General features: G+C 37.9%; 1 protein-coding gene across 12 annotated transcripts in view; it reads left to right on the plus strand.

The window, feature by feature from the left end:
- DST (dystonin) overlaps positions 1-14998 on the plus strand; it is a 296284-nt gene that overhangs the window by 266427 nt on the left and 14859 nt on the right. For all 12 annotated transcript variants that reach the window (XM_035322484.1, XM_035322491.1, XM_035322490.1 and 9 more), the window contains 9 exons: positions 3764-3933; positions 4486-4645; positions 6134-6328; positions 7517-7645; positions 11087-11230; positions 12101-12289; positions 13052-13181; positions 13971-14134; positions 14439-14601. In XM_035322484.1, coding sequence (XP_035178375.1) covers positions 3764-3933; positions 4486-4645; positions 6134-6328; positions 7517-7645; positions 11087-11230; positions 12101-12289; positions 13052-13181; positions 13971-14134; positions 14439-14601 — 1444 coding nt within the window. The remainder of the gene's footprint in view (positions 1-3763; positions 3934-4485; positions 4646-6133; positions 6329-7516; positions 7646-11086; positions 11231-12100; positions 12290-13051; positions 13182-13970; positions 14135-14438; positions 14602-14998) is intronic.

Below are 14998 nucleotides of genomic sequence, written 5' to 3' on the forward strand. Positions count from 1 at the left end.
AAACAAATAAAGTTGATGTAAAAGTGAAGGAAGCTCTACAGTTATAGGAGATGTAGAACAAAACAAAGGACAGAGAAAGTCTTTACTTCATTTTTACTTTCGTAAACAGCCTAAAATAATATATTAGGGAGGATCAAGTGGATGATGTAGAATCTTCAGAGACAGGCTGTGTCTAAATATTTATCTTGGAGCAGTTGCATCAGAGACAAGTATTGAAAGATCACTTATTTTTCTGGATTTTGGCATATGTTTACTTTTACTTTTCATGTTGTGAAAATGCAGTGTTCTGCATTTATTCCTATTATTTTATTCTGCACAATATACTCAAGGTTTTGCATCTCAGCTCTCTACACCCTCTACGTGTAGTTTCTGATAATTGCTTTTACCTCTGATAAGTTCTTGCTCTGAGCATTAACGTTTGCTTACTGCATTAGTCTGCTTCACATTTTTATCATCTCTCAGCTTCCATGATGATTTAAGTATTTTTTTATCAAACAGGATAATATTCTACTTTATATGGGGAAGTTGGCTGCAGGTCAAACAAAAAAAGTTTTACCTACATTTGGTGTTAAAACTTTTAGATAAAACCTGCATTAACATTCTGTTATGCTAACTCTGCAATTTCAGTTTGTTCTGGGATAGGTGTTGTTGCCAGAACTTGAAGTCAGGTCTGAGGATTTAGAAAAATCTCTGTTCAGATCTTCTTTCTTGTATTGTCTGACTATATCAATCTTTTAATCCTTCCACTCCTTTTTTTTTTTTTTTTTTTCTTTAAATAAAGTTCAAACTCCTCACAAGTATGGCAAACACATTGTGACTTAGCTTTGAGGTCCTTCTTGGCCCTGGGGATTGACACACTGTCTTAATTCTCCTCTTCTCTTCTGAAGTTTTAAACTTGATAGCCTACTTGTTCTCTGTACCTACAGCAGTACATTTTATGAGCCCAAACTTCCTCAGACAGGCTGTCAGATTCATCAGTTTCCTCAGTGACAGATTTTCTCCAGCTTCCTCTCATATAGCATACCTGCAGAGAATAGCTGCTTAAGTTGCTTGAATCTCCTTTATTATACGGAATGGGCTGGAATGTAGCACGGGGGCACTAGGATTGAAACTGGTTATTCGGAGGAAAAAGATGAATGTGTACAGGAGAGGGAGTCTGGTGAACTCTGTGACTTTAAACTTCAAACAACACCCTCCCCAGCCCCCCCAAGAAATCATCTCAATTGTTTTTTAACGAGCTGTCAAACCTCCCAACACTGTAATGTCCTTCCTTGTATTTTGAATCCTTTCCTTCCACTCCCACATATCCCCTCTTTTGTCTGTCTTTGTCTTTTCTGTCCAGCCTTGAAGGTGTCCTTGCTCCATTTAGTTAGTGATTTTACTATCTATACCGAATGTGTGCTGTGCGTGTGCTGTAAGCACTGATTTGGACTCACTCTTTGCCAGTTGTTACTGCCAAAAAAAAAAAAAAAGAAAGCCCCGAAAGAGAAAAGCCAAGATATGTTTTCTCTCTCACTCATATCTAGTGCATTGCCAGGGACTTTTGGGGGGTTATTCATGGTCTGTTTATCTGCAATTTTTCCTCATTTTTAGAAGTCAGGAGTGGAAAATCCCTTACTAGGTTAGCCAATCCATTTCTGCGCTAATGCTGAATGTTCCTTACAGTACATTTTTGTGAACCTAACTAGTTTTATCTGTATGGTCCTGTCTTCATTAGAAGGTAACTTACTAATTATTGAGATTTCATTCATCTTACCTGTCTGCTCTTGGCAGCTGCAATGTCTTTAACCAAAATCTACTCTCAGTTATACCTCTGTGAAATCGAGTGAAAGTAGATTTGGCACAGAGTGTGCAGTGTCTCAAAGAGTGAATTGACTGCAACCCCTTGTTCACCTTTAAATCTGTTTTTAATGCATGCTCCTCCTCTGACAACAATTTTGTTGTGTTTCTTTGTGCAAATCAAGGAACACTGTGCATGTAGCTTTAAGTAGTTAATGAACCCCATCAAACAACGGGAGCACTAACGTGTGCGTCATTTGTTTTGAAGAAACTCTCATAAGAATCTGGTTATTTTAATTTTGAAAAGGCTTTTTATTTTTATAGTAGTTCTAGGATGACAATGGTGTTCGTCTTCTTCCGTAAAACACGACTGCTTGTTTTATATGAGGAAAATGAAAGGACAATAGGGAGATACTCGATTACAAAACAAATGCTGATTTTTTTTTGATAGATTCTAATCCTCAGTTCCCTCTGGATCCTGAAATAACCATGAAATCAGGACAGTGCAGTGAGATGTAAATAAGGAACCTTGAATCATCTTTGGTAAAGTTAGCATACCATCCCCACATCATAACCCAATGCCTACCTCCTTGTATTTCACGCATCTCCACTGCACCTGAGCTTTCCCTGACATGAAGTGACATCTAAAATCAGTAGATGACTGTGTGAACAGATAGGGAAGCTGGTGAAAGAGGCATGAGCTACCACGGCACAGGCTAGTGCAGAGCAGCTGGGAATAGCTTGCAAGTTGGAGATGAGCAGTCGTGCATGTGCTGGCAGCGACCATGTGGAGTCTTTGCAATCTTCATGTGCCCTCAGGAATTACTAAGGGTTTTAACTGGTAATCTTTCCATGCTGGATTTTATGATATTAAACGTTGCTCTGAGAATCAGGGGAAAATCCATTTTAACAAACATTGAGCAAAAACTCTTTTGGCCTGTGTTTTTTTTTTTTTTTTAATTATTATTATTAAAAAAAAAAAAAAGAATATTTATTAAATTCTCTATATATGGAGTTCCTAAAGCAATGTTTGGATTTTTTGCTATACTGGTTTCCTACTAGCAGTTCATGAAGGTGTGGATTAAAGCACTTCAGGCATTGCTACCATTCAAAAACTACAATGTAGAGCTGGTTTTATCCTTTGTTAGTGTTCATTTATTTCATTATGTACTCTGTCATTCTGCTGACTTCTCTGCTGGTATCAGAAGTTTTTGTGTGTTCCTCTGTGCCTGTGCAAAGCTTCCAGAAGCTCTGTGCAGAAGGAGCTGTCAGAGCAGGCAGGCAAATGCAGCTGCTGTGTCACCATCACTCTTCCAGAGTTCCTGGATTACAGTAACCTGTTTATGATCATGACTTCCACCCCAAACTGTGTTATTTGGGAAGCCATATGGCTGCTTCTTGTACCTAAACCTGTATAATTTTGGCATACAATTCTTCCTAATTGTAATAGGCTTCAGTCTTAGGAAGGTTAAATGCTCATGGATCGAAGTTACCCATTTTGTCCACGCTGAGATAAAACAGAATAATGTTTGTAGCCTCCAGCGTGCTCTACACTACTTTGAAATCTTAAAATGCCTAAATGTAGTGTGAAGAGTGCTCAGTTCATAGTTCCCAAACTAGAAGTCCTTTCACATTCTTCTGAACAGCCAAGGCAGCCTCTTACTGAAATTTAGGTTTTAGGAATTATGGTAAGACAGGAACCATCACTCATCGAGGGAGGAGTTTGCTAGAGTTGTTCATGAAGGTCTAGAGCTGTTTCTTTTCGCAGAGAGGGATGAAAGGCATGGCCTCAGCTAACATCAAGCTCTGTATAATTTCAGCTGCACTGTGTCACTAGCAAACTAAAAACTTTGTATCAAGCTTAAAATTTTCTTGCAGCAATATTTATTATTTACATTGCAAATAATATGGCAAAAATTGATTAACTGTGGACTATAAGCAGTTGAATGCTATATGGGTGTTTTCTTTTTCTTCATGTTTATAGGAATTCCAGAAATCTCTTGGTGCCAAACACTCGGTATATGATACCACAAACAGGACTGGACGCTCCTTGAAAGAGAAAACTACTTTGGCTGATGACAATCTGAAACTTGATGATATGCTGAGTGAGCTAAGGGATAAATGGGACACAATTTGTGGAAAATCAGTAGAAAGGTAAATGAAAGCCAATCTAATTATTCAGCAGATAAGAATAAGGCTTACAAGAATTCTTCTGGCTTTTGTTACGGCTTCTGTTGCACAAAACTAAAACCAGAGTGGCTAGCGTGTTTCATAATTAAGAGTGGGAGGGAGGGGGGGGAGGAACAGATGAGAGTTCCTCATCTGTTTGAGGAACCTGCTTTGTGCTGGTCAGTGCAGACTGGATAAAGCCCCATTAACCTAATTGGTAAATTCCCACTTGAGCGGTGTCTCCTACATGTCTCCCTGAGGAGCCACTGTGTCTGAGGGTAGTATAGGGAAGCCAGGAGAATGTTGCCTCTTTCAGAGTCAGCAGAACATGTACATTGCCTGGGACTGTTCAGAGCCCAAAGAAGCATTGTGTTCATCCCGCTGCAGACCTAAGCTTTTGTTTTTTTCCTCACTGTTTAAAAGGGGAAAGAAGCAGTGATTTAAAGCTCTTGTTTGTTACAATTTTATGCTGAAAAAATTTTCCTTATGATTTTTAACTAAGTTTATTCTTCTTGTTGTGTTCATTTTTCACCCCAGACAAAATAAACTAGAGGAAGCCCTGTTATTCTCGGGACAATTTACTGATGCTCTGCAAGCTCTCATTGATTGGTTATACAAAATTGAACCCCAGCTAGCGGAAGATCAGCCAGTACATGGAGACATTGATTTAGTGATGAACCTGATTGACAATCACAAGGTAATTCCAAATATATTCTCCTTTTTTTTTATTACGAGGCTGCTCATGAGTGTAGTCTTCTAATACTAATTCATTTTTTGGCTATTTTGTAATTTTAGAAACATGGAATATTTTTATGACATAAACATGTTGACAACGGAAAATGCTATAAAACAGACTTGGAAGCAAAAATCTTGTTAATAACTGATTGGCACCAATTAGCTTCAGATACTCAATTTAATGCTGCTATCTTGTGTATTTATAAATATGTCAAAAAGCACAACTGTGCGTTTATGAATGTGTGTATATGGAAAGAAGTGTCGAAATTGATTTTACTGGAAATCTTTCGGGGGAGAAAGGGTTTTATTCAGTACATCTGCTAACCAAATGTCCAGTGCAGTTGTTGTGACTCCAGCAGCCTTCTGAAAAGGCAGCAGTGAGCATTTCAAACCCGCTGAGCTGCTGTATATTCACAGAGAAAAGCAGTTGCAATGCTTAAGTCGTGCATGGGAATACACAACTAGACTGTGACCCAGGAAACCTACACTGGCTGCAGTATGTTGTCAGTGAAGTGTCTTTGGAGAAGGGAGCACATAGGGGATCTAGGACTGTGCCCCTGAATCGCAGTTCTGCAGCTCCAGTTCAGTATGTCAGAAGAAATGGCTGTTGAAGTTACTAGTATTGACACAGTCAGAGCTCTGGGGTCTGCGAGGCTTACAGGATGAAGGTCCCCCTGTTCTTCCACCAGTGACTTCCAGTATCCAAACACTGCTTGATGAGAAGACAACTTCGTCTCTCGTGAGGAAAGAAAGTATTTGGGAACACAGACTATCTATAAAAACTAGCCTGAAACGTACTGGAATTGCTTCTGAAGTCCAAGTGGATAGCATAACTACATGGTAGTCAGTGGCACAATATTGGCAATTTACATATTGTCTTATTTCTTCTTAAGAGGTTCATTTACAAAAATACAGCTTGTTCAAGCCATGAATGTGAGCATACTCTCACATAAATATATGAATATGTACAGATTTACAGCCCTACAGTCTGACCCCCAGATGAGGTTTTATTTCTGTTTTTATGATTTTTCAACCTTCTCCTTGATTGTTAGCATTTTATCTGATCTTTCTGTGCTATGGCAGTCTTGCACATTCATCACGGTGTCAGATCAATTGCTTTGATAAAAAGTTTAAAGCCAGTGTGGTAAGAAGGCAAGATTTCTCATGCATTGCATCAGGATGTGTTATTCCCAGGATCTGCCTAACATTTCCCTACTAAATTCCAGTTTCTTTAGGATAGAGTATAAATATGTTAATATGAAATCTAATGAGCAGAACTTGTGCATTTTGTGTCACTTGCACTTGGCATGGACTGAACTAAATGCGTATTTTGATTTCTTACAACCAGTAGGCTGTTTTTTTTAAAAAAATAATTTCTATAATCGCTATTATTTTCTATAAAGATTATGTTAATGAATTAAACATTCCAAATGTACTTGGTGTTGCGTAGGTTTTCCAGAAGGAGCTGGGAAAAAGAACAAGCAGTGTCCAGGCTCTGAAGCGCTCTGCCAGAGAGCTAATAGAAGGCAGTCGTGATGACTCCTCCTGGGTCAAAGTCCAAATGCAGGAGCTAAGCACTCGCTGGGAGACAGTTTGCGCCCTGTCAGTATCCAAACAAACGCGACTGGAACAGGCTCTCCGACAGGTAAAAGAGTGCTGCTGTTTCCATGTCTTCTATATGAGAAGCAGAGAAAATACTGCACAGTGTAGTTGAAAAAAATGCATTTTATTTTCACTTCATGTCATCCGATTTCATTTAATTTCATTTGAAAACATTCATTTTCTTGCTCATGCATTGTTTACCTTGTCTTTGCCCCTTTACCACAACACATAAATAATACCTGTTAGTACTTACCATTACTAACAGTAGTAGTCTATACCACAAATAAAAACCAAATGTTTCAAAAACCTTACCATCTAAGGAAATCACAGTATTTACAGACAAGCGTGAAGTTTGATTAAGAACTATGACCCCCTCACAGGAAGCTGGAGATTGCAGTCATACTTACACCCTTTGTGCTTTATTAGAAATAAGTAAATTTATATACTAGAAACTTGTTTACATTGGCACAATTACAGAAGAAAATGAGCCGTGCTGAGTGTACTCAAGAACTAGAACAGTCTATATGCACGTGTGCATTGGCAGGTACCAGTCCCAGATGAATAGGTCCATGTGTGTTGGTTGCAGACATGACATCCTAAGTCTGCACTGCTCATGCAGACACACAGCTTGGGTTAATGCTGTCTTGGGGCTCCAGCAACAGTGATGTATCCACTGCATACAGAATTCCTGCTTTTCCTAGGGTACTGTGTTTGTCCAGCTGCCTGGTATCTCAGTAGCAACAACTCTGAGCTACCTCAGACACTGATTGTGTCTGAATGTGGCTGTGCCCAAAGGTGCGACTTCCTTGTTCTTTCCAGTCCTGAAATGGTCAGTTACCAACAGGCTCTCGGTTAATTTTGCTTAACCAGTGATTTAGGCTATGCAGAAAATACAGTTCTCATCTCTCCAGCTGGTCCATGAAAGCACGTCCCATGTAATTTGTCAGCATAAAGGCATGACATTCTCAACTGAGCTGCAAATACACTATAAATCAGATAGCTAAAAGCATGAGCAGGCTTTTAGGCTTCCTATAATTTTTTGGGAAGCATGAGGTATTTTTACGGTTATGAAAATGTAGTACTGTATATCACTGACTTTTTAATGGAAAGTTAATGTGCCAGTACTGCTGCATGATTAATGGCTCCAAATCTGGGCTCAGTCTCCTTGTGTAAGCTGCAGTGTGTCTGTCAGGTCCCCTCATCAGTGACCGTGACTTCTTATGTTTAACAGGCAGAGGAATTCCACTCTGTTGTTCATGTCCTCTTGGAGTGGCTGGCAGAGGCTGAGCAGGCTCTTCGCTTCCACGGGGTCCTTCCAGATGATGAAGAGGCCTTGCGTACCCTGATAGACCAGCACAGGGTAAGTAAGAAAGTGAAGAGGGTCTCTTTGTTATAATAATCTACTGGAATGTAAAGTAAAGGAGGCAAAGTTTATCTCACGTAATCATATCCAGCATCCAGGGTTTGTTTTTGCAACTCTTTCTATAGAGAAATTAGAAATTGAACAAATTTGATAGTTTGGTGCCCATTCTTGTGTTGGGCTGCTGTTTGAGTCATATTAGCTTGTTATGAAAATAATGGGCATTTAGGAAGTTGCTGTAATCATTTAGAGACAAATTCAAAACCTCTGGAATGTATGCTGCCTGACAATTTTAACACAGGCTGTTAGAATAGCTAAAGTATATCTCTCTTCTTAGCACCATTGAGCTAAGAAGACCATATACTTTCAAGGTCATTTGTAAATGTCAGCAGAATGATGTTGTCATCCATTAACCTCCTGTCATGGTGAAACAGCATGCTGTCATGCCTCATGTACATTAGGTACTGAAATATTGCAGTGCATTAGGTACTGCAGATACTAGATTACAGGTCACCAAACTGATTTTGCAGTGAAGAAATGGGAAAGTGGCTAAGTCAGGAGCCTAACTAAAGAAATGAGAGTTCCTATTTTCCCTCTCTATACACATGCTTACACGCAGGCATTTTTCATGCAAAACTTTTCCTCTTAAGTGCAGTAGTAATAATACAAAGAATGTAAAGTAAAAATAAAATTGTGTATCGTGTCACAGACCAGATTATAATAGTAATGGATTTGTTTGTTATTGCCATGAAGAAAGTTATAACCATTATAAGCATACGGAATGAAGAGTGGAAAAGCATCCTGTCCAAATTGAGTTTGGGAACAGTAGTACACTGAGTGCACGCAGAATATAACTGTCTAACTGTTCTTAATAGGTAGTATTGAAGGTATTCAGATTGCAGCAGCATACGTTTTGAAGAAGTTTTCAGATTTAATTTAGGGCCCTGAAAACCGGGTGTTACTCTTCAGCTGGCAAACATACGTAGATGTCAGCGTATGACCATGTGGGGAAGTTGGCAGTAGCAATGCGCTCTCTGATGCAATTGAATTGATCTTTTAGCTGCCTTTCCTCCACATTGCTACATTTTTTGATTGTCTTAATACAGAGGAAAAAGCTGAATGAAATCTTAGTTAGAAAACTGAAACATTAGATAGAAAAAAACCAACATTGGTAGTAATGGAATGTTAAATTTATCCCTTTGCAATGTAGACTAATTAACAAAATATTTCTGTACAAAAGCTTGAAATCGTGTTGCCAAAACTGAAGCCTAACTTTGAGCCTCAAATCAAAGCAAAGTTTGTGTCTGAGAAACCCTGTCCAGCTGGGGAGAATAATCACTAGAACAACGCAACCAACCTCAGTGTCAGGTGTGACCACATGGTACTTAAAATTTTCTAGTAGACTTTAGAAGATGCACTGCCAACCACATTTTCTTTTTTTAAAGGGCAAATAGTAGAAATACAGATATTGTCAGTCTAAGAAAGATTGTGGCACTGCTTCTTTGCCACTCAGTAAGTGTGGCAAATGTGTGGTCTTGAATGTGTGGTCTCTGCTCTTAAGCTTATTAACATTAGCTTTTAAGAAGACAAAAAGGAAAATGGTGTTTAAAACCAGCATCATATGCTACATGTCTATATTATTATGCTGTAATATTAATGTAAAAAACTGGACTAGATTACTGTGAAATTATTTGCCAAAATATGAAATGTATCTTTTTATTACTCTGTGATTCTTGTAAAATAGTTTTAATGCGTTTTTATCCAGCTACCTGTTGAAGGGCTTCTTCATTAACATATTTTATCCAAATGGTCTATCTTTATGCCCATTACTTGGTGTTTGTTTTTTTTCTTGAACACTGCAAATGATTTAATGATTTCTACTTACCTCAGCCAGTGAGGTAAGTCGCTCACCATTGTCTCCAGGGGCTGCAAGGTGTAGTGAGGTAACGCCCTGCATTAGTTAATAAGGAACATCCCATTTCCTGTCCTGTCTATGTGTCTGAATCACTGGACTGCCACAGAGTTCGATACAATTGGTATCTTTTACCAAGGGAAAGCTTAATATCAAGCGAAAGCTTAACATGTGTTGCAGAGTGTGAGATTAGTTGTGCAAGGAAAACAAGTGTTGCTATTGCTTGTTTTCCTCCTGCCCCTTGTTATTTTGGTTATCTGTCACTACAGTCTACCTCGACATTTCCAAAACCATTCTGAGCTGAAATATTGTAAGAACTCACGGGGTTTTATGAGAGGACGGCTATCATGATTGAGTCTTAAACTCTGACATGAAACTTAAGTCAAAATTAATTAGTAATGAAACCCTGTATACATGATATTTTCATAGTTAATTTGTAGTGGCACAGGATAATTTAATTATGACTTGTAGAATCTGTTTTTACAATGTTCTGGTGACTGAATTTTCTAATACCTGACCTGGCTGATACTAATTTCTGGAATCTAAAATAACCTGTAGTGGGGGAGAGAAAGACAGTTAGGTTAAACTTTCAGAAATATGCTTCTGTTCTGTAGCCCACTTGAAGATCTTAAAATATATATAAAAAAACAATTCCACCAGGCACTGAGAGTAGTTGGCTTTTTCATTGCTTGCAAAGACATGCAAACTTACGCAACGTTTAGACAAAACAAAGTAGGCAGAATTGTAAAAACCACTGTAGTAATAATAAGAAAAAAGTGAACTATAGAAAGGATGGAAAACGTTTTTTGTTTTTTCCCCCCTCACTTCAGTTCTGATCTTGCCACCCTTTCTTCTGCCAGACTCCCTGTGAACATCAATGACTATGAGCTGGGATGGTCAGAGCTGTAAACATCCTTCTGCTTTTACAGGATTTTTCCCACATGGCAGAACCACTGAAAACAGCTGGTTAATTAACAGTCCCTGTCTCTGTTCTCTCTGTCTCGCCCCTTTGGCTGCTGAGTTTTTCATATTTGTGTTAGTATAGCTGCTCCTGAAGTCCTCTGTCATCTTGTCTGAGCATGTAATTATAGTTGGACATTTCCAGCCTCTGTTAGGAGCCCGATAGTTTATTATGAAGAATTACTGTAACTGACAGACAAACTAAGTCTTCTGAAATGTTGCCAGTAATGATTCTAACTGTTTCATGGCTGATTTACAGCACTTTAAAGTGCTGTGATTTTCTTTCTTTTTTAATAAGGGCATGTGTATTTCAAGTACTTACAGTATGGTGGAGTAAAGATTTTAAAGCTTCATTTAATAATTTGTGTGGAATAGGCTTTTTGAACATTTTTAACTTTTCTCAAGGAAACTAAACTTTCCTCTGTTTATTTTATTTTTCTTCTTTCTCTTGCCTGTTGAATCTGTTCAGGCTTTGATTGATCCAGAGCCTTTCAGATTATGCAGAAATTATTCAGATTTCTCTTTCAACTTTTGCCAACACCTAATTGAAACTATTGCTTCTGATTTAGGAGTTTATGAAGAAACTGGAAGAGAAAAAGGCAGAACTGAATAAAGCAACAGGTATGGGAGAAGCTATCCTGGCTATCTGCCACCCAGACTCCATCACCACCATTAAGCACTGGATAACAATCATCAGAGCCAGGTTTGAAGAGGTCAGTACTATCTCAAACCATCTTCTTTGCAACAGTTCATTTTTGATTGGAACATAGCTGACTACGGACATGGTAGTTATACTGGGAGGAAATGATCCAGCTGTTAAGAACTAAACATTTAAAATACCCACAATGATGAATGTGAATACCATACTTCCCCAGGTTTTATTTTAAAACTTATAGGCCTTTAAGAATTAAAGCAGATGGTCAAGCTTCTTTGTTTGTATGTATTAAAGGAAATAGTGCCTGACACTTCCTATCTGACAAAGCCAGTAGTTTCTAGGAAGAGAAATCTAAAAGTTACAAAGGGAAAAAAAAAAAAAAAAAAAAGCAAGCCTGAAGCATTTTCTAATTGCATTAAGGAGGATTTGAATACAACATGTTCTTAATCTAGGAGATTTCCAAATCATTCAAATCATCCAAATCAATTAAGTCTCAGAGGGTGCACCAAAATCTTAGTTGCTAAAATGTGTTTTTGTGTGTTCATTAAGTTTAAAGAAAAACTTTATAAATACTGCTGTTAGCAAAGTATGGCTTCAGGAGTGTTCACAAGGAAGACGGACCCCAGATCCTATATGATTTACCAACTTATAAGTATGGTTTGATCAAGTTCTTGGTCTGTTACCAGAATGTGCTATTTCCTGCATGTGGTAGTACATAGACCTGAGTATTTGTGCAAAAATGGGGTTGAACTGGAAGTTCTAGTTGCCCAGCACATTTAGTGGTCAGCCACTACGCCTAGCACCTTTGATACTGAAATATCAGTAGTACTGGGAGGAAGCTTTGGGTTTACAGTTAGCAGGGCAATTTTAAATACATTCTGAAGAATTTCAGATGTGCAGATATTGATGTGTTGGTTCTTGTATCAAGGTATTAGCATGGGCTAAACAACATCAACAAAGACTGGCAGGAGCTCTGGCTGGACTTATTGCTAACCAGGAACTGCTGGAAGCTTTGCTGTCCTGGTTGCAGTGGGCAGAGACTACACTCACTGAAAAAGATAAAGAGGTTATTCCCCAGGAGATCGAGGAAGTTAAAGCACTTATAGCCGAACATCAGGTAAGGCATGTTAAGTGACATGTATGTCCTACACGTTCGTCCTACACATTCAAACAGATGCTCTCGTTCAGCTAGGCTTCATAATTAAGTGCAAATCTCCTTAGCTGTTTTCTCTCTTAATCACTGAATCATTTTTCAAACGCTCACTTGAGTCTTCATTACATATACTATATGCTTGGAGCTTATTCAACACAGATGTGAGACAATAACCAGTAAAAAATTTAGTGCCGTATTGTTCCAGAAGCAAACTTATAACTCCTTTTAAGGACAAGGATAGTAGTAACCATGTGAACTAGGTGATAGTGCTGCTGGCTTAGGAGTAGTGTTGCTGTGTGGCTTTACTGGTTGGTTATCTAAAATATATTTATGAAGAGCGTGCTGCTGGTACAGTGAATACTTGTAAGCTTAGCCCAGCTTAGGTGCAGCAGTATCTCACTTACGTGAGCAGCAGTCTGAACAGTAGAGGAGTACTCCTGAGTTAAAGGTGTTGTACACCATCTCACCATACACAGTCCAACAAACTGTTTATAGATTTAGACTTCCTTTAACAGACAGGGCATAGCGGTCCTAACTCTGCTGTTTTTTTGTGATTATTTTTTACCTACAAAACCTCTATTTTATCTGTCTTTTTCATTAGGTTGGCATTATTAGAGTCTTTCTGTGCTGTTCTTGTAACGTTGGTGTTTTGCTATTTTATGTGTTTTACATTCTTGTGGTCACTTTTGTGTATTGTTAATTAAAACCACCTCTATCTGATTGCAGACATTCATGGAGGAAATGACCAGAAAACAACCTGATGTGGATAAAGTTACAAAGACCTATAAAAGAAAGGCACTTGAACCCACTCCTGTACAATCTCATATTCCTGTCCTTGATAAGGGGAGAGCAGGAAGTAAGTAATGAAGTGTTTCGGGGCAGGTCATATACACCATCACTCTGTCTACGAAGATAACTGATTACTAATAACCTAATAAGTTTGATTAGCAACAGAGCATTCTAATGAAATTGGGTGGATTTTTCTAATTACCTTGTAATTTTCATCGTGAGGGAACTTTTCATAGCACACTTCTGTTTTTAGATTTTGTTCTATACTTCTTGAGTATTTATAGTGTTCAGACTTTCCTGTGCTATTAAACTTCCACAGTGAGTCTTTGCCAACCTACCATTATTTAAAAGTGCAAACAGATTATTTTACATAGAGAGACAAAATTTTGCTTTTCATGTCTGTGAAATTATATGGAACTAAGTAGAAAGTCTTCTGTTCAGTGAAGTTGAATGGAAAACAAATCTTCAAATGAGGAAATTGTTTTTTGTATTTTTAGATATACTTACCCTTTGCATTTTATATTTGCCTGTACCTATATGGAACCTACTTCAAAAATTAGCTTGGTTACCTTGCAGATCTCTGTAAGGAATTTGCAAAAAAATTATTTAGTTTGTGCAGTTTCAGTAGTGCAGCAACTACTAGTGGCTATGGGCTAGACAGAAGTTGAATACTTAAACCGCCCTGGTCCTTCCCCTGCAATGTTAAAGAAAACCTCATTAGTTGGAATCGTATCAGGATTTGGGCTCGTTATTTGTGGCAAGGAGGAGTGGTTTTAGGATGGTCAAGTACCCTTTGTATGAATGTTTGTTTTGTTTTAACTGGGTAAGACTTACACTTTTTATCGTGTTTCAACAGGAAAGCGTTCCCCCACACCAGGCATATATCCATCAGCAGCCCAGGCACAAATTGAAACCAAAAATCCACGGGTAAACCTTTTAGTCAGCAAATGGCAGCAAGTCTGGCTTCTGGCCTTGGAAAGAAGAAGAAAACTTAATGATGCTTTGGACAGACTCGAAGAGGTCAGCAATGGACTACACAGAATGCACATATTTTTATAATTTTGTTTAACCTGGGTTAAATTGGCAATACTTTAAACCATCCATATTTGTTGCACAATACAGCTAACTGAAAACATTGACACATGCTTTAAAAATTGTCATTCTTATTTTAAATGTGAGGAGGTAAGATTTTTGAGGACCTACATTTTAAATAACTAACTTTAAAAGAATGTAGACGGTGTCTCTCTCCTTGTTTTCCTGAATTAATTGATTTCAACTGTAAGAAGTTTTCTCTCTCTCTCTCTCTCTCTTTTTAAAAATGAAGCTAAGAGAATTTGCCAACTTTGATTTTGATATTTGGAGGAAAAAGTACATGCGATGGATGAACCATAAGAAGTCTCGTGTGATGGACTTCTTTAGAAGGATTGATAAAGATCAGGATGGAAAAATAACGAGACAGGAATTTATTGATGGAATTCTTTCTTCAAGTAAGTTTTGAAATTCATTTAATGATGGACTTAGAAGAAACATCTCATTAAAACTTATTGTCTGTATGGTGTATACTACGGGGTTGATCATGTCAGAAGGTCAGAATTCCTTTTTTAAGTCACTACGTATGATTAATTTAAACTATAATTATTTTACTTGAAAATATTATTAGATTGTAGAAACTCTTTCAAGTTCTAGGGAATCTTCTCTCTTAATAAGATTACAAATGGCACATTTATACTATTGGTTAATTAATATTTACTGGTTTATTGGACAATGCACTAGCTACTTGAACAGATTACTTGAACTATCTTGAACAGATAGTTACTTTTCATTGATTATTCAGAATAGTAAAACATACCTCATAAAACCTTCAGATATCTTCAAAACCAGTTC

Source organism: Oxyura jamaicensis, chromosome 3, assembly GCF_011077185.1.
Source record: "Oxyura jamaicensis isolate SHBP4307 breed ruddy duck chromosome 3, BPBGC_Ojam_1.0, whole genome shotgun sequence".
NCBI classification, from domain to species: domain Eukaryota; kingdom Metazoa; phylum Chordata; class Aves; order Anseriformes; family Anatidae; genus Oxyura; species Oxyura jamaicensis.